The 19,793-nt window shown below is 43.2% G+C and overlaps 6 protein-coding genes across 6 annotated transcripts; 3 read left to right on the top strand and 3 right to left on the bottom strand.

Annotated features, from left to right (window-relative positions):
• Positions 1–505: 505 nt before the first annotated feature.
• On the bottom strand, positions 506–2,527 carry Bfra_001361 (putative het domain-containing protein; the record flags this gene model as incomplete). The annotated part of the gene is made up of 1 exon (XM_037331794.1): positions 506–2,527. The coding sequence occupies one exon, from the start codon at positions 2,525–2,527 to the stop codon at positions 506–508; it is 2,022 nt and encodes a 673-aa protein (XP_037195948.1).
• Positions 2,528–3,090: 563 nt separating this feature from the next.
• On the bottom strand, positions 3,091–4,258 carry Bfra_001360 (putative actin-related protein 2/3 complex subunit). Its single transcript, XM_037331793.1, has 5 exons — positions 4,156–4,258; positions 3,747–4,073; positions 3,572–3,697; positions 3,479–3,523; positions 3,091–3,429 (listed from the first exon to the last, which is right to left on the bottom strand). Exons 1-5 carry the CDS (start codon positions 4,156–4,158, stop codon positions 3,421–3,423), a joined length of 510 nt encoding a protein of 169 aa, XP_037195947.1. The 5' UTR covers positions 4,159–4,258; the 3' UTR covers positions 3,091–3,420.
• A 425-nt stretch (positions 4,259–4,683) lies between these two features.
• Positions 4,684–6,402, top strand: Bfra_001359 (putative ubiquitin carboxyl-terminal hydrolase 14 protein; the record flags this gene model as incomplete). The annotated part of the gene is made up of 1 exon (XM_037331792.1): positions 4,684–6,402. The coding sequence occupies one exon, from the start codon at positions 4,684–4,686 to the stop codon at positions 6,400–6,402; it is 1,719 nt and encodes a 572-aa protein (XP_037195946.1).
• A 601-nt stretch (positions 6,403–7,003) lies between these two features.
• On the top strand, positions 7,004–8,193 carry Bfra_001358 (putative 2-heptaprenyl naphthoquinone protein; the record flags this gene model as incomplete). The annotated part of the gene is made up of 2 exons (XM_037331791.1): positions 7,004–7,191; positions 7,419–8,193. The coding sequence occupies 2 exons, from the start codon at positions 7,004–7,006 to the stop codon at positions 8,191–8,193; spliced, it is 963 nt and encodes a 320-aa protein (XP_037195945.1).
• Positions 8,194–10,935: 2,742 nt separating this feature from the next.
• Positions 10,936–13,560, bottom strand: Bfra_001357 (putative c6 transcription protein; the record flags this gene model as incomplete). The annotated part of the gene is made up of 2 exons (XM_037331790.1): positions 10,936–12,096; positions 12,187–13,560. 2 exons carry the CDS (start codon positions 13,558–13,560, stop codon positions 10,936–10,938), a joined length of 2,535 nt encoding a protein of 844 aa, XP_037195944.1.
• Positions 13,561–18,765: 5,205 nt separating this feature from the next.
• Positions 18,766–19,144, top strand: Bfra_001356 (uncharacterized protein; the record flags this gene model as incomplete). The annotated part of the gene is made up of 2 exons (XM_037331789.1): positions 18,766–18,924; positions 19,097–19,144. 2 exons carry the CDS (start codon positions 18,766–18,768, stop codon positions 19,142–19,144), a joined length of 207 nt encoding a protein of 68 aa, XP_037195943.1.
• Between the last annotated feature and the right edge of the window lie 649 nt (positions 19,145–19,793).

Below are 19,793 nucleotides of genomic sequence, written 5' to 3'. Positions count from 1 at the left end.
TTGAAGACGATTGATCACGGGTGACGCGAGTCCAGTCTGGGGATGAGACAAAAGCTCAATCGAATCTTAACGAAAAAGGCTGAAGGGGCCCGCAGGGTACCGAAGAGGTTTATGGCATCAACTCTTCTGAGCTTCGAAGGTTCCATGATAGTTGAAGTCGAGGATTTCTAGTGTAGTTTCAAGATACAGTAAGACGCAGTAAAATCCCAGATAGGTTTGCTCTCGTTGACCTTCTTTGAAATTCCGTTCCGTAGATTTCGTTATTTGACAGGATGAATGGGGAAACATCCTTAGATCTCAGAAAAGAAAATACTGAAAGTGCCAGCCCGTCTATTCTGCATGTTATTTTAAGCGTTGTTCGATCTTTAGAGCCACACGGAGGAACTATCTTTAGATTCCTAAATTGAGTGTAAAATCTGGAGAGATAAATTTGTTCGCTCTGACTCGATCTAAACCTTAAGTTCACGGCTCAAGAATGCATGTCCCAATTATCGAGAGTAGTTGTTCAATCATACATTGGACTTCCATTGGCCAGCATTCGCAAGGCTGAAAGCTTCATGCGTAAACATATTAATTGAGGTGGCACATCAAATCCATTCTCGTCGATGTCTTGATCTTGGCATACAAAAGGTCGTGACTTTCCATGCTTCGAACGGCGATCGAGTAGATCGCATACTCTTCCGACAATGGCACCTTTATCTCCTTCCTTTCTCATGACTACAGCGGTGCTTGTAGCGCGAAACTGAACAATGAGATCGCCAACTTGTGCATTGTCTGATACGTATCCTATCATCCCATTCTCTTCCAAGAATAACCTGACTTGTGCAGTATTGCTAGATTGCTCTGCCTTCCATTTTGCTTCATGGAGGGTTTGATTAAAAGAGGACATTAGTTGATTCACTTTTCGATCTCTCTTTCCTGGTGGCAGCGATTTTTGACGCGGGCTTGATACATCAGAAGCCAGCAGATCGATATCCTCGACTCTAGGGGCAGCGTTCAAGTAAAAAGCTGAAAATGAGCATCTCTCACCACTCCCATAATTGCAAATATCATCAATATTATGAAGTCGATCGTTGTGAAAGTATCCTTTACTGCCGCGTTGATGAAAGAAGTAACGCAATTGATCCTCAATGAGTGGAGTTGCATTCAAGTCTAAAAAGTCTAAATCTCGAAGATAGTCTGTTAAGCACAAATCTTTTAGCGGTGGGCTAATATACACAATAGATCCTCGAACGTTTCCAACTGCTTTCATGATCTCTTGACCTTCCAAAGCATCTGGGTTATGATCGAGGAAATCTTGCACGATGTGGATTGAATTGGGCATCGTCCTCGCAAGAGTTTGTCGGAAATGTTCATATTTTTGAAGAACGTCAAGCTTATTGGTATGGCGACGGAAATGATGCAGAGTAACCATAGATATAGTTTCGAAGAACGTTTGTCTATAATCTGCAGGCGTGGCCTTGGTGCAGCAATCCTTCGCAAGGCTATACAAGCCAAAAAACCTATCTCTTTGATCGGTGCATAATGCTTCACTGTGAGTCAGAAAAAGATCTAGCAAGGGGATTCGTTCCTTGATCTCTTGTCTCCTCTTGGATAATCGAGAGGGTACACTATTTCGGATAGCTTCCAGTGTCTGGAGTAAGCTAAAGTATCCTTTATCGCCGCCTCCAGCTAACGATGTACCAACATATAGGCTTGTGGCTGTCTCTTGAATAGTATTCATTCGTCGAAACACCCAATCTAGGCGCTCCCAGTCAAAGATTAATGATGAGCAGTGCGCTTTGATTTTTGAAGCAAGGACTACCTCTTGTATAATCCAAAGTCTTTGCCAATATGGCCTGTGGCACAACATAGACAATTCAGTCCAAAACTTTACATGAGAAACAGCTGCATGTTCTGTTATGGATCTCGATAGCTCTTTCGCAGACGTTGCGGAATTGCCTAGACTGTCTAGCAAAGTCATTGCGCCCCAGTAATCTCTTCCAGCTTTGCCCAACCACACAATGACTTCATCGGCTTTTGCATATATTTGACTCATAAGTGCAACTTGCGCATTGCGCTCATCAAAGTCTTCTTGATTGATGCATACAGCATCCACCCACAGATAACGCCGCCGACTCCGCAAGCGAAGAGCTTCTAATGCTGCAAATAAATTGTCTCGCACGTAGTAATCTGTCTTATCAATCTTGATTGTTTTGTTTGCAGGCAGATCACCCCATGCATAAGACAATGCCTCGTATTTAACATTGGTGAGTAGAGAAACGTGAATAAATTCATAGTTCTGGCCACTGGAGCCGGCGCATGGAAGGATAAGAAGGCGAATATCTTCTCTATCAATATCCAATGGTTTATAGGAAGGTTTGGAACCCCTGACGGGCGTATAGTGATTTAGGTCTGCAGAAAACGGGGAATTTGAGGTGTCGATTGGAGGGAGTGCAGGTGATGTGTAACCACACATTGGCAGTATTGACACAATTGTTTCTTTCAAAGGCCCATCAAGAGCCGAAGGAGGTGTAGCTCTATGCATGAGTATTCAAAGCCGCAGACTCGAACCAATGAGATTTGATTCATTAATTGCCAGTGTCAAGTTTGAACCCTAGGTCCAGGTTCATTCGTCGAGCTTTTGGCTAGGGATTTAAAAAGACGCAGTCGGAATTATTAGGTAAAATCTCCTCAACATCACCAGTTGAACCCGAGAGGTTAAGGGACTCATTTATCATGGTATAGGTTAATGTATATAATACACAGTTTCTGCTTAAGTTGAAGATAACATCGTCGCATATAACAGCGATAGTGAGATTCTAGAAAAGTCGGTGTTTGAATGACAACCTTGCAGATGCATCACTAGCGTGGTTCATATTACACCGGTCACATGTTGTACTCATGGCGACTGTTTAACTGGTAAGTTCAATACGTTTCAAGTGCTCCGATGAATGTCCACGGCTCAAGTATTAATTATGAAGCTCAAGCTCTTCAATTCTAGTCTCGCATTATTTGTATCATCTTGAGCTTATACAATTCGAAGACTGTTACTGCGGGTAAGTTCAAGTAGTTTGATTCCATTCAAGATCCCACAAGGCTCGTTTGAGACCCCTTTCACTGCACAGTACAAAGACTATATAACACGGCGTAATGGAGATACACAGCTGTGACTTGAACAGTCAATTTAGAAGACTGTCTGAAGATAAAGGTGTCAGAGCTGCGATATGAAATAAGACCTCAATGAAGATTGCATGTCCTTCGCAGTGATGATATATGTTCTTTCACCCAAAAATGATACAAGGTAATGAATACCAGCTGATAGCCTGTTTATAAGATCTTTTATTCTCCGAAACGCCGGATCAAAATGTCGACTTCCCACACCGCTGATCTCAAATATGCTACTATCAATATTGTATACCCCGAAAACTAGCCCCAAGCTTAATCGAACTGAAGGTATTGCATTAGTTAATGTCGGAAATATCGCAGGGTGACTTACTGGTGTTAAGAACGATTCTGCAACGAATCTTGCACGAGCATTCAACTATTGTCTGTCAGCGACCAATCTGATTAAGGGGAAGGTATAGCTCACAAATAGCTTCATCTCCGAGATTTCCTTATCGACCTCCTCCATGAATTCTATGATGAAGTCCACCAGCTTATGCTTTAACATCTCCTCTGTGTGGAAGTTCGTAATCAAAAACGAGATAGCGTAGCCCTATTCAAAATCAGCCTCCGGCCTTTGCACATCTAAACCTGCCACCCACCTTAACGGGTTTCCTCCTAAGAATGAAGAATGCTTCTGCTCGTTGAGTCAAAAACCTGGCAAATTTGTGTACGAGAATGTGCTCAATTTCGTCCGCTTGTTTGATGTTGATACTGATTCGGACACTGTTGATACTGGGTTCAATGAGAACCCGTTCATTCTCATTCCGTGCGACTGTCAATGAATTCAACAGAACTTCCGGTGAAGTCTTAGCTTCAATTTCGGGCACATTGTGTCTTTCGGAGGTCTGGGATGCGAAGTTCGAGAGACATAGAGCTGCTGTCAGGGAGGATCGCACGCATTGAAGATAAGGTCGCAATGATTGAGACTGCAAGATTTAAATTTAGTAAAACTCTGTCATTCTCAAAATCTTCAAGCTATATTGATAGGAGTTTTAGTTTGCTACATACCATCTCGTTGATGTTTCTTATTTCGAATGCCTCCTTTCAATAAGAAGATGTCATCAACAGTACCAACCAGCCGTACGTGTTGTCGATGCTTTGGTGGGGCTTTCTCTAGTAGGTAGTCAAGGAGTCAAGCAGCCCCGGACGGAAAAAGCCGCATGGACGAAGGAAATCTTCCAACCAAATATATTTTACTTTCTTTCAATAATTGGCATCAAATCAGATCATCATTATTTTGAATTGAAATTTGAGAAATTGTAATTGAAGCCTTCTATTTTATTATATCCTCAATCAATCAATCTCCAAATATCATTAGTATTCTTGAGTAACTCATACTATACCAAGACATAAAGTGTTTTAAATCATTCACTTGAGTTGGTAATCGGGTTACATGGTGGAGTCAGGCATCCCACAAAGCTACGTAAGGCGCGCTAAGAGAACCGTCCCGTTTGCTAGGTATTTATCTACAAGTCTACCTTCCACCTACCTATCTTTCTCCCAGTAACCTTCACAAAACGTGAGCCTCTCATCATCATGTCGAATATACCGATCATTATCAAGCATCAAGGCAAGAAATATGATATCGAGCTCGATCCTACGTCCAACGGCGAAACATTAAAATATCAGCTCTATTCTCTCACTGGCGTTGAGCCAGAACGACAAAAGATCTTGGTTAAAGGCGGGCAACTTAAAGATGACACCGATCTTTCGAAAATCGGTGCCAAGCCAGGACAGACATTTTTGATGATGGGAACACCTGCAGAGGGAGGAACACTTTCTAAGCCAAAAGAACCAATAAAATTTGTTGAAGATATGACCGAAGCTGAAGCTGCACAACAAGTTGGAGCAACACCAGCGGGATTACAAAACTTGGGAAACACATGCTATCTCAACTCAACATTACAAACGCTCAGAGCGATTCCAGAGTTGCAAGATAGCCTGCAGAAGTTCACACCATCTGAAACAGGTTCCAACAACATGCTCAATGCATTCCAACTCAGTCGACCCCAATCACTCGATATGACAGCTGCGATGCGAGATTTATATATGCAGATGTCAGAAACACAGGAGGCATTTCCGCCACTCATTTACCTCAACGCTTTACGACAAGCCTTCCCACAATTTCAAGAAAAAGCCAAGAATGGCCACGGCTATGCACAACAAGATGCTGAAGAAGCTTGGACGCAAATCCTCCAGGTACTACGATCAAGCTTGAAGATTGGTGAAGGTGGAAACACTGAAGGATCATCATCTACATCGGTCTCTTTTGTTGACAAATATATGGCGGGGGCATTCCAATCTATCACGGAGTGTGATGAGCAAGGTGCAAAGGACGCAGGCGAACAACCAGTCAAGGGGAATGATGTTTTCTTGAAGCTGGATTGCCATATCACTGGCGCAACTAATCATCTTCGAGATGGACTGGTCGCAGGATTGGAGGAGAAGATCGAAAAGAGATCTGAAGTCCTTGGTCGCGATGCCATTTTTACCAAAAAATCCAAAATCTCACGCCTTCCCAAATACCTCACTGTCCATTTCGTTCGATTCTTTTGGAAACGCGAGGCTCAAAAGAAAGCAAAGATTATGCGCAAGGTTACATTTCCTCATGAATTGGACGTAGTAGAATTCTGTACGGATGAGCTCAAGCAAATGTTGATCCCGGTTAGGGATAAGGTTCGTGAAGTACGAAAGGAAGAGGAAGATATTGAACGTGCTCGCAAGCGCCAAAAGCGCATCCACGATAAAGAAGAAGCTGACAAGAAAGCTGGCCTTGTCGATGAAGCATCATCTTCCTCGAAGAAAGATGAGAAGAAGGAGACCAAGTCTAAAGACGGCGATACCGAAATGGAGGATGTTGTTTATAAGACCGACGCGGAGATTGATGCGGAAAAAGCTGCTTCAATCTTGGAGGCAAAGAAGGAGTTGAATGCGTTAATCAACCCAGAGCTTGCCAAGGATGACGGAGCCAACAAGTCTGGTCTTTACGAACTTCGTGGTATTGTTACCCATCAAGGTTCTAGTGCGGATAGCGGTCATTACACTTCATATGTGAAGAAGCAAGGACCACTTGACCGTAAAACTGGCGTACGCGGTGAGGAAGATGGAAAATGGTGGTGGTTCAACGATGACAAGGTTTCAGAGGTCGATGCTGAGAAGATTGCTACTCTTGCTGGTGGTGGAGAATCTCACTCTGCGCTCATCTTGCTCTACAAGGCTATCCCATTACCTACTGCTGAAGGTATCAACCAATAGATTCGATAGTTTTCCATTGTACTTCAAAAGCAAAATAGCATACAATATAATTACATAGCTGATACAATGAGAGTAACCACACAAAAAGAGTCTTCTATACGATGGAGCAATTGCCCAACGAGAGTATTTTTTGTATAATGAAAAAGGTTGATATTAGAGAGTGATTCATGCTATTAGAGTAATTCATATGACAAAGTAATTTAAATTGGGAATAGCTCACACAGCGCGCAAGTATTGTATTGTCATCCAAGGAATTACTTCAACTTCAAACACACCAAGACCCCCATCTTCAATTACTCGCCCATAGAATCAAGAAAATAACTCACCGACCCGTAGACATTATTGTATCACAACCCTTATACATTCGGAGACATATTTCCATGTTTCCATGCTTCCCCCAAGCCCCCTATTCCGTCTAATCCCAGTATGTCAAAAAGTCCCCGAAAGCTCTCCGACAAGCGAGATCCCCATTCATTCTTTGATTCTTTCAACCCCACTATGGTTACACCCCACTAAAGCACGACAAACCTATGATATAAATATAACGAACATTTGTCCAGTGTCCTGCAACTTTTTTCTTTGTAGAAAAGAATACATATTCATGATTAGAAGCTCTTATCATATCCTATTTGTTGTTTTATTATCATTGATTCTAGGATATTATTTGAGAGGGATTGAGATTGGAGAGTTTGGATACAGAAACAAGGTTTTTGAGAAGATTTCTACGTTGAAAATGGCGGAGCATATACATGATGGGGATGTGACGGAGAAGAATAGAGAACATTGGGAGTGAGTATTAACTGTTAGTTCGGAGAGTAATGATGAGGCAATGGGGTGTCTTGTGGGATGAGGCTTTTTTGCTCTGGCAAGCGCTAGGGCTATTGCTTCTTGATTCGAACCAGTGTTCAAGAGATCGAGAAGACAAGTCTTCTCCTACAATTGTGGATTGCGTGCATTTCCCATACATCCTCGCACCCCTCCACTTTCTCTCATAATCACAACTAACACCAACCCAGCACGCACGCCTCAACCTACGACACGCGGTTCCAAAAAACCATGGAACAACTAATCTCCATCATCCAAGAAGACCGCACCATGTCCTTTATCGGCGCCAATTGGGCCACCGAAACCTCTCCCCCAGAGCATACCGTCAAGCTCCTCGACTACGCCTGCGGCACCGGTCTCATCACCCGTGCTCTACTCCCCACCATCACCCGCGCCATCGGCATCGATCTCTCTTCCTCCATGGTATCGCAATACAACGCACGCGCATCCAACCAAGGACTTTCTTCATCCGAAATGTTTGCTCATCAAGGAAACTTGCTTTCCTCTGAGCCAGCCCCGGAATTGGAGATTGAAGATCTCTATCAATTTGATATTGCGGTTGTGGGATTGGGATTTCATCATTTCTCAAACCCGTCTTTGGCGGCGAGGAAAATTGGAGAGAGGTTGAAGAAAGGTGGGATTTTGGCCGTAGTTGATTTTGAAAGTCATGATGGGTATGGAAATCCTCATGATCATGGGGAGCATGGTCACGGACATGGTCATCATGGACACGGACATGAACATCATGAGGAGCTAAATGAACAAGCTCAACAAGCAAAGGAAACAGTTACTCATCATGGATTTTCCGAGGAGGAGATCAAGAAGATTTTCGTCGATGCAGGTGTAGGTGCGGATTTCGGATATATGGTATTGGGGAAGGGGATTGTGTTTCATGGAACTGGGGTTGAGGGAGGGAGAAAAGATATGAAGAGGGCAGTTTTTATGGCGAGAGGTGTCAAATTGTGAAATCTTATTTGTGGCGGGCAAATCTTCAAAGTGTCGAGAGAGTATATGAATAGTTTGAAAGGAAATCGAGATGAGTGCTGGAAGCTAGATTGTGAAGTGCTCGATGTGCAAGAATAAATTGAGCAGAATCGTTTCAATGGATTTCTCCTAATTACCCAAGTGTCGTAGATAGAGATCCCAAATACCATCAACCTTCCACCCCAATCCCTTACATTTTCATGCCTACAAAAGAGCACGCACATAATAACCTAGGTAATCGACCAAATTCCAACAAGCCTTCCAAATTCCCATCTCTCGATCTTTCCCTCTTCTGTACTACAACTACAGCCACAACCACAACTGCATTTTCAACTTCAAATGTTTTCCAAACGACAATACTATCCTTATCCACCTCCGCTAAAGGAAAATACACTTCTCCCATATATCTAAATCCCACCAGTACCACATCATCAGAAACCCGATCTCGCGATGCACAAATGTATGTAGACGTATCAGTAGATATTCATGGAGAATTTATATAACATAGACTACAAAGTATATCTACCTACCTATAACCCTCATTCACACCCCCATCCCCTTTTCAATCCTAAATCGCAAATATCAAACCAACTCACCTCCCAAGATTCTTTTACAATTTCCATCACCTTGTACCTCATATTATCACCCCGATGTAAACTAATTATTTATTATCCATTCATCGTCCCCTATCATCCTCTCTAATCTTCTATTTTCCCCTACAAATCTCTCATTCCCATTCCTCATCCCCTATCACCCGCCCAAACCGCACTTCTCCCTACAATTCAAACACACAACCCCAACCCCCAATCCTAAAAACCCAAAACCACCACACAATCCAAAATCCAAAATCCAAATATCAAAACCCCAAACCCAATACCCACACCCAGCGACTCACAGCCTCCTCTCTCCCTCCTCTCTCCCTCCTCTCTCCCTCCTCTCTCCCTCCTCTCTCCCTCCCCTCTCCCTCCACAAACCCAATCCCCAACCGAAACCCACAAACCCAATCCCCAACCGAAACCCACAAACCCCAGTTCCTCTGAGTATCACCATCTCATCTCATCACTTCCAATATATTTATCCAATCTATTTCACTATCCATCTATCTATTCATCTAGCTACCTAGCTACCCATCAAAACTTAATTTCCAATTCCAATTTTATACACCCATACACATACACACACACACATATATATATATACATACACATATATACACACATACACACATATACATATATCGACGCCTCCCTCACCTAATCATCTAATCACCTAATCACATAACAACATTACATCACAACCATACAAACAATTTCTCCCCAAAAACAACAGAATAAATGCCAGAATATCAGAATCAGAGATGAGATGAGATGAGATGAGATGAGATGAGATGAGATGAGATGAGATGAGTTAATTTGTGAGTTAATTTGTAAGGTTATACTATCTACAGAGAGGGAGGATATGATCGAATAGAAGTTAAAAGATAGAAGATAGAAAAATAGAGGAGTGAATAATAAAATCCGGTTGCAGACCAGAGTTATAATTTCGAAAGGTGGGAAGTCATGAATAGAGTGAGAGCCATATAATGAAGATCACTCACTCCGAGTATTGTAAATCTCCTACATACACATATATCATCGTATTCTCACCCACATTCACATTCACATTCACCATCAACCACAAGACACCATTTGAAATATTTTCAAACTTTTTATATCTTTTTGTAGTAAACTAAAAACAACGTATTTCGTTTATGCGGCATCTTTACAGACGGCACCAACGAGTCGCTGGCAACCATGTCCGATAGTCCGTATCATGAATCCATTTGGACCCCCATCCAAAAACATTCAATCCACGACCCTAATCATTCATGTTGCAACGCTATGAGCTTATACAAACTCCAAACCATGCAAAACTCGATACACCAAACCAAACCCCTTCAATCCATGAGATTTCATGAGAATTTCTCGCGTCCCGTTTTAATACATGCAAGACTAGGAAAACCAACGTGAAGGCCCAGTGCGGCCAATCACGCCCTATGCCCAAGAACAGTATCCAAAGTTTTGGGGTCTTGAAATAAAAAAATCGGACAGTGTACGCCAGAACAAAAATATAACAATCAAAAAACCTCCTGGCCAGATCACCACCCCATCCATGCCTCCTGAAAGAGTCCACCCTGGGAATACCCAAACAAAAAAGCATCCGAGATAACACCTGAAAAATAATGATGCCGTGAGGCAAGCCTATCCCTTTCTATTTGTTTTCGAAACCGGCAACCAACTCCGATCCCCAGATAAATGGCCTCACTAATATGAGGTTTTTGTTCGTTCTCTCTTTAATTTCGTAAATAGAATGTAACAGCCTCCGTTATTTGCATTGTTCCCAAAGCTGGGAGTATTATTGTATCGTGGGAGGTTGAAAATGTGAAAGAAAAAAATGTAATTGTGAATAAATGAGAATGAATACAAGATAAGAACACTTCAAGTTCTGGTAGGGACAAGTCCTGATAGAAAGGGGTAAAAATATGCGAATAAGGATATATTCCAGTCTTGGGAATACTATCTAAGAATAGAATATTCAGATCAATATACAATAATGATCAGCCAGCTGGTTCTAGCAATAAAATTTCTTCGTCGCACCACAAGGCAACCTGTAGACAAGAAGAATTTCATGAAGAGAAATCACTGATGTGTGAAATTTCTTGAAATTCAGATTAGTAACTAGTCTTTAAGATCTATTACTGCCCAAACGTCTGAGCATATCTCGGTCAACATCATTGTCATCGCGTTCCACAATATTAGCGATGTTCATCTGATTAGGACGTTCAGTTTCTCTTGCCACTTGATCACGATTTCCACCTCCAGAGTTTGTTCTAGCAGGGGATGCTAGAGGAAATTGAGAAGACTCGGCTCGATAAGGAGATACCTGACTAGGTTGGTGATTGCCGCTTGGGTTCTGGGAATGAAACGATGTCGATGAACCATTGGGAGAGGGGTCATTTCGTGGTGCTTCATTCGAGTTTACCGAGGCCCATTGGGTCGATTGCCGACCATCTTCCATAGGTCGGTATGCTAGAGCGTTCTCTTCTTGTTGGTGTCCATATTGTTGGTTGGAAGGAGGTGATGGAATTGATGAACGATATTGTTGTCCATTTTGCAATGCTGGTAGGCGGGGCGTAACATTCTCTCCTTGTTGATATCCATATTGACGAGTAGGAGGGGATGGAACGGAGGAATGATATTGGTATTGTTCTTGAAGAGATGGTATGCGGTACGGAGCATTGCTCTCTCGGTTATACCCGGAGAATTGACCAGGGGCAGATGGGGCCGCTCTGGCAAAGTGGCGCTCATCTGCCTCGCGCTTACGCTTTTGAGAATCCAATGAGCCTGTCGGAGATGGTAAGGTAGCACCCTGATCATATGGTGATCTGTTCGACAAAGGAGGGAGATGTGTTGGAGGTGTTTGTTGGGGGAGCGAGCCTGTCGGAGAAGGCAAGGTATCCCGATCATGGGGCGATCTATTCATTGGTGGGAGGTATGTTGGGTGAATTGGCTGTTGCACATGTTGGGGCGCATATTGGGCCACCTGCTGTGGCATTTGTTGATGATTGTATGCCATTGGTGGCCCGGGCGCGCCTTGTTGTGGATGATATCCTTGGTACGGTTCTGTAGGATTTTGATTCGCGGGGTCGTTCGGCAGTCGTTGGCCATGAGCACCATAAACACCCGGATGTGAATTCGTGCCATGCTGAAGCGCTTCAGTCAGGGCAATAAGAGGTACAAATGCCTGTGCCGAGGATACAGGAGTGAAAACACATTCCTGTTTGAAGCGGGCACAATTAGTACATTGGCCTCCGGAGCCATCGGCAGTAAACCCCGAGCAACGAATCTATTCATGACGTCAGCATTGTTCTGATTGTTATTGTAGTAATTTATGACAACTCAAATTGAGCTTCTTAGAAGGGGACCCTGAACATACCTTGCGCCTTCTACAGTATTTGCATGCGATTGCGGTTCTTTGCCTAGGAGCACTCTGTCTTAGAGGTGGTTGTGCAGCAGGAGGTTGATCTTGCGGATAGCCTCTACCGTCATGATAAGGATAGTGAGGTGGGTGAGGGGGTTGCTGTTGCGGATAGCCTCTGCTATCTTGGTAAGGATGATGAGACGGTGCAGGAGGGTGCTGCTGTTGTGGATAGCCTCTCTCATCATTATAAGAATGGTGGCGAGTTGCAGGAGGGGGTTGCTGTTGTGAGTAGCCTCTACTATCCTGATAAGAATGGTGACGATATGTAGGAGGAGGGGGTTGTTGCGAATAGCCTCTACCGTCACGGAAAGAATGGTGGGGAGGTGCATCGTATCCTGCCGGCATGGGTCTGCCATCTTGAATAGGCTCCTGATACTGTCCAGAATATTGTGGTCCATTGTTTAGATAGGGACGATAGGGTTCTTGGTAGGCAGATGCACGAGTGCTCGAGTCCCAACGTTGTGCTACACTGTACGAGCTAGACGGTTCGACTGCAGAGTATTGGCCTTGGGGGTTTGTGTGATGCGGGGTGCGATTGTCTGGAACATCTGGGGGAGTATAGCTTGTACGACGTGACACGCGATCATCTGGGACACCTTGATGGGCGCGATTTGTATCGTGCGATCTGCGGTTCTCAGAAACACTTTGGGTAGCATTGTGAGGATATTGCGATTCATTATTTGATGCATATGCTAGGGGATTTTCTGAATTCGCTGGGCGAGAGGGATAATCTGATCTGCCACCTGCTAGTGCACGTTCCGACATGGAATTATCTGGAGCACTTTGAGGGCGATAACTAGGATACGTCAATCTATTTTCTATTGCATAAGCTACCGGATTGTCCCAAGCCGTTGAGCGGGAAGAGTTATCTGGTCCGGCACTTGTTGATGTGTGTGTTACCGAAGCGTCTCGTCCAGCTGGAAGAGAGGAATGATCCGCGCCGCTTGTTGGTGTATGTGTTACCCCAGTGTCTTGTCCAGCTGGAGGGGAAGAACGATAATTGCCGCTTCTTGATCGTAGATGACGGGGAATGACTACTGGTCCATTGTAGAGATGAGATGGATGTGGGGACATAGTGTCAGGAATTGAGTTCAATGGTGCCAAAGTGCTTGCTGGTGCATGTGAAGCTGTCGAATTTATGATAGATTCGACGCGGTCCAGAACCTCTTGATCCGACAAACCTGGATAACGAAGTAAACGAGGTGAACCATGAATTGTCTCCCCTCCTGGTGAAGTTTGAACAGACTGATGATGATTTGGGTTTTCTTCTCGAGAGACTCGTTGATGCGTTGGTGCAGGTCTGATGCGTTGAGTAAAAGAGTGCGACATTTGGAGCAAAAGCAGTGACAGGTTATGTGAGTTGTGAGTTGTGAGTTGTGTGTTGTGTGTTGTGAGTTGTGTGTTGTATACCGACAGAGTTTGTTAAAGAATGTAATCTATCTTTTTGCGACAGCCCAGCTGCAAATTGTTGCTTGGATGTGAAGAGTTGAAGGAATTAAGATTACTATCGTTGAAGGGGAGGGGAGAGGAGAAGTGAAAAAAGTGAAAATTATGTTGGTCGAGGGCGGAGGAATGAGGGGAAGCTGGTTCTTTTAAAGTCCCAGATAGAATTCCCGAGACTTGGTAAGTAGTTTGTAGTAAGTAGAGTTGGTGGATGAACGACCCGACAGACTGAAAGACGATTTACTTTCTCACTAGTCAAAGAAGACTAGTACTGAAATGAATATTTCCCCACTTAGTGTCGGATTGACACTAAGAAAACGTATTCTGTATAAAGTTTGTCGAAATACTTTATTCTCCGACCGAATTGACCAAGTCGAGTAAGTGAGGTAAGCCCAGTAAGTAAGTCGTGTAAGTGTGTTGTTGTGTGTGTGTGTGTTTGGTGTTAGACCGAATCAGGTAGCAATTCTCGATCTCCGAGCTAGTAGCCAAAGTATCTCGAAGCACGCCAAAAACGATGGAAGTCGAAAAGCCTTTAGTCCCAAACAGGAATTTAAGGACGGAAAAGTGCGTAGGATTAATGGGAAGTGCTGCGATTCACATCCCACTAGTGGTTCGTCTTGAAAATGGATTGATGACTGTCCTCGGGTCGTTGGGGGGGTTGACCTGGCTTGACCGTTGTGGTGGGACCGGGATCTTAAAACTCAGTTTCCCTGCAGATTGCGCTTCCTGGGTTGGAGGGGTAAAGAAAGATGGAGGGGCACGGGGGTATGATTCGTGCCGGTCGATTGCAACTTTCTTCAACCAATCTTGGCTATGCGTGTCCTTCTGTCAAGAAAACCAAGCATAGGAAGTATCCGCCTTTAGTGTGTGTGTGTTTGTGTGTATATGTCGTGCTCTTTCCGCAAGTTTGAATATCAACACTTTATTATTATACCGAGGTGTCAAAATTGTTAACGAGGTATAGGGAGAAATCGTTGAACATCGACTTCAATGATTGGAAGATGATGAATTTGTAACAAATTGAGATTGTGATGAATTCTAGGACCGTGCAGCTGTGTAACGGAATGTACCGAATGAGCAGGAAGAGGAAGAGGAATAATTGACGATTGTGGGCGGATGATGAAATGATGACGGAATTCGAATTGGTGACTACCCAGATAGGTACGTGGGAAACGAATTAATATTATGATATTGGCGTGGTGTTCGAACCAAGATTTTGAGATTCGCGGTATTGGCGCCGTTCTCAATGTTTGTTGGAAATTATTGCCGTTATACTTTCTTAATGGTGACAACTAGGTGTCGTCGCTCAACTTGTTTGGGTAAGAGCGCATTCAACTAATCTTGTGATTCTGAATACTTGATTCGGATCGGTCAGTAATAGCGACAGTGAGTTCAAAACAAACCCATGCGACACAGTGAGTGTGTTGTCGATCCAAAGGTTATCACTCCGTCGACAAATGCCAAGTACACAATGATATCTCCCACTTATAATGATTGTAGACCACAACTGCAATCTTGGCACGGGAATGGTCGATAGATGCTTGAGTGGCTACCTTGAACTCTTCTGCGACGAGAAAGTTTAAAATCGTCCAACAGTACTTGTTATGGCCGAGTCTTTCCTAGAGTTGCGAAAAATGGCCCGGCAACAATTCTCACGTAAAGAATTATTGTCTTTTCTCTCAAGTTGCACTCCCCCTATTCAAAACACTCTAGTCGATGGCACTATAACGATATAAACCTCGTGATTGGCCTAATTTCTATCGACGTTGCCCTTGGGATATGTATATATCTTCAAAGCTAGTGGGTAGGTAGCCTCAAAAATCCACGGCATCCACATAAAACGCTTCAATTGATAAGGGTGACTCTATTGATTGATTGAAATCTCTGCTTGGGCGTATCAAGCCTGGCCTTGCAACCTGTTGGGATGGCGCGTTACTAGTTGGATCGATCCAAACGAAGGACAGTCGTGGTTAAAATAGACGTGATTAAACTAGTCGCCGGCGATCCGCTTTTTGGTCAACCGATAACTCTGGGCTTTGCTTAAGATCAAGATGTTGCGAGGAGTCTTGAAATTCACTTTAATGTACCGGTTTCCTGTGAATAGCTTGCGGACTTTCGTTAAATCAGAAAGGGTATCGGAAGAGTGATTGGAAACCTTCAGATATTTTAGAGAACTATGACGTTGGATGATTCGCACTTTGGAATCCAATGCAACTATCGTCCCTTAGCAGTATCGTGAACCAATATCTGCCTAGTGTGAACCGTAGGCTATATTGTGGATCTATGGTCAAGGGCGCAAGTTCCATACGAACTCCTTATTGCGTGAAAGAAGACGTATACGGTACGAGCCCTTGGTTTCCGAGTTTGACAGTTGCGAGAGATCAAATTCTTTTGGGGGTTTTCATGCGATGGAATGAACTACTATGTGACAAAGTTGATGAGCCAATCCCTCCCTCAAAATGTGATTTGTGTTATGAAGTTGGAAGAGAATGGGAATTGTCTCAGATGTAGTTTAATTGGACTACTAGATAGCCTGACTCCCAAGGGAGAAACTCTAGTTTATGCAATATGGTGATGTAATGATCAATGGAAAGAAGACTGAGATTAGGTGTGAATGGGATGGCTCTAATCTGGAAGGTAGTGTATCCTAGATCTGACAAAGTACTAATTTCAAATCTCAGAGCAGCAATGCAGTTTGACCTTTTTGGGAACCGGAATTAGAAGGGAAATCCGACACCATTGTGGAAAAGTGACGTGAGGGGGTGAAGTGGGACGGGAACAATGGTCACCGTCCTTGAAAGGGTAATGGGCAATGAAGTTAAGAGGTAGATGAGAAAAATGGTCGTTGGAGCCCAACTGTATAACCATTGGGTAGGGAAATGTATAACGGCGAACAACTGTACCGTAGAAACCTTTGATAACGAAAAAGAGATCTAAGCAAAGTGGTAAAAAGGAAAAGAATTGGATGAGTAATGGCAAGAAAGAATGGTGATGATAGTGGAAATCGAAGAGAGAGTCCCAAAGTGGGTATCAAAAGGTGTTCTTACAGACGACAGAATATCCGGTGAACCTTGACTTAGGTACTCCCTTTCCTCTTCCTTTTAGCTTCCTCCTTGCTATGATCGAATTGAAATTATTACTCTCCACACGCTTTGCCGACCAGAGCTACCAATTCCGATTCCGATGCCGCGACACTGCTTCCAACTTTTTGTCTTGCCTTGCCTTGTCTTGCCGTCCTGTCAGCAAAGCCTCCGTCTGGAGGTAAGCAATGAAACCTCGGATTGATTCCTCCTATTCCATACAAAATTTCAAAAGAAAAGGATTACGAAATGTGATATTCCATCCCAAAAGATAAGCCCAGAGTTTTGACACTAACAATCTAGAGGAAAAATTGCGTTGTTGAGTCGTCCTCCTCGTTCGTAAGGGATTGTTTTGTTGTGTTGTTTTGTTTTGTGTTTTGTATTGATATTGTTATCAAGTTGTCGCAAGCGTAAAATATAAAACCATCGAAATTGTTCAATTTTCAACTGTATGATGATGGAGCTTGTTCTTCTTGGATCTAGTGTCTCGAATTTCGTAAATTGCTAACATTCGTTGTGTTTTTCTTCAGTTGTGCTGCTGTCCTTTAGGTTGTGTATCGTATGTTAAACAACGCTCGGCGTTGAATACAACAATATCGATAAGGCGATGTTGCGATACACGCAGTTCTAAGCCAAGTTACATATATGTCAACTCGGGATTTTCCTAGGAATAAAAACTCACTTCCTTCAGGCGGCAACCAATCCTCATGGGTCTTGTATTAAAATGTAGGTGGTCTGGTGGGTAGTAAGAACTAGGATTATAAAAAGAATTCAGGGAGGGGGCGGAAGGGGAATGAGAAGCATGGGATAAGATGGGATGGGATGGGTACCGGGTAGAATGTGGACTATTCGGGGAAACGTGGGAATGGAGAAAGCGTAATTATTTAAGTGGATATGAAACCCTTCTCAGCATGGCCTGTTGAACTCGACTGGACTTTTTTGTTGACGTTTCTAGAAATCTTGAAATGACGATGTTGATGATGCTGGTAGTTGTTGACAACTGGCGTTGTCTGAACAAACCCCCCGAAATTCGACCTCGTTTCTCTCCAAAATATTCGCTTTTTCTTTCCTCCAAAAATGAATAGCTCTGACGCGTTTTTCTGTTTGGTTGAAAATAATTCTTTGGGGAAATGGTGGCTGGGTTTACTTGCTTGCTCGCACACGACCCAACTTGATGACCCCAGTAGTCTGACGGCGTGGAATCCCTGAATAGATTTCGAATTGAACCCAACCAATAGCCCTGCCAACAAGGCGTTTCTTCCACCTGCAGTACTGGTGTTGGGAAAGTTGGAGATGCAAGGGTCTATTGAAGACGTACCCGCTGAAGCATCCGCAGCAACACAAACTCAGCCTTTTGGCTCGATCTTTGTGATAAGCAAACTGTACGACTCGGTAGAATCGACCGAATGTTCTTTCACAACGCTGGGTTTAGTTTGACAACGGGTCGGGATGAGACGTGGCGTACTAGGTATGTACGATCAAACCGTGTACAATGGTTTAAACAACATACTAATCACTAGAAATGTATTTGTTGGGTGAATGGGAAGAGGTTGTGTAAAGGGATATATTTTCTCATAGCTGATCGTGCTAATTAGGGGAAAAGGAAATATACCTTGAGGCGAAAAGCCAAAAGGTAGACGTGCATATCTTCTCCATTGAATGGTATGATGGCATGTTCTATCAACTGCATGATTCTCTCCACAATTTCATGTATGAAGATACCTTAAAAGCCTTTGCAATATGCTACTTCCTGCAGCTACCACCTCTTAGCCCATATTCCTCGAGGGTCGGCAGCCAAGGGCCGCGCCGTTTTCAAACGCTTAGACACGCGCGCGCTGTCATTTAAGTATTATTATTTGTCTAAGTCTAGACTTACGCGCTTCAAGGTCTCATGGTCCAAAGGAATGTTCTCATAATCAATTCGAGGCGCTCATTAAAAATTCCCAACGATTCAGATGGAAGGAATAAAAACGTGGCATTCTTTGTGATTGAAACACAACATGATTAGGTCATGGCTACAGCAGACAAGATCGCTACCGCGAAGCGGCAAGATCATGCCACACTGCCACCATTCCCACATTCCGTTGTCAGAAACTGGACGGGCCGTCCAGTTCATACATTTGCAGGATTCTTGTTGCATTATCATGACAAAGCATACGCGGTCCAGGGGGTAAACTTATCTGATGTCAGCCTTCTGGCACACCTGGATGTGTATTATCATTTTATTTTGTATCACTTTACGCTCCTGTATTCTATGACCTGCCTTAAAATGTTCATTGATTGAAGTATGGTCAGGATATTGACATAACGAATTTACAGTAGCTTATAATTGTCATAAACAGTGGAATGAAGCTTATGCCGAACAGACGAAAGGATCGCCTATGGTCTAGCGGGAGGACGGGAATAACCGTACGCGATGAAGGGGTCCGTTCCAAATGCCCCCAAATGATTCACAAGGTCTTGCAGAAGTCAATAATAAGCGTCTTCGTATAATCCTACGAAGTCAACGTAAACGAGAGAAAAGGGAAGTGACAAAGAAGGGAAAGAAGAAAGATGTCCGAAATTATTCGAAATTTGTATGGTTGGAATAATTAAAAAAATTCAATCAGGCTGTTCTTGAGGTTTCATCGGAAGGTAGAGTCGGAGATCAACAAAATGCCAACCCTACTAAAGGAGGGTGGAAAGACTAGAACACTAAAAATATACACTCTGTTCAATATTCGATGTCAATTCGAACAATCGTTGTTGTGAGTAAAAAGTGGATTTGATACATCTGCAAGCTTTGAGTTCATCATCCATGTTACATCGTTTGGATTTCTATATATATATACATTATCAAATGTTAAAATGTGATTGTTTTCAATGTATGGTTCCATTTGAGTGATTTATTGTGTCGCTTTTTTATTCACATGGAGCCTCAATATCAATTGACAAAATTTCCAATAGTAAGCTTAATTGTTTTGTAGCGGAAATCAGGATCGTGTAACACAAATTAAAGATTAAGCTCCATCGTTGTTTGTGGTATGATACGACTCTTTT

Source organism: Botrytis fragariae (assembly GCF_013461495.1).
Source record: "Botrytis fragariae strain BVB16 chromosome Unknown tig00000006, whole genome shotgun sequence".
NCBI classification, from domain to species: Eukaryota; Fungi; Ascomycota; class Leotiomycetes; order Helotiales; family Sclerotiniaceae; genus Botrytis; species Botrytis fragariae.
The sequence above is the reverse complement of the archived record's forward strand: the minus strand, read 5'-3'. Positions and strand labels throughout refer to the sequence as shown.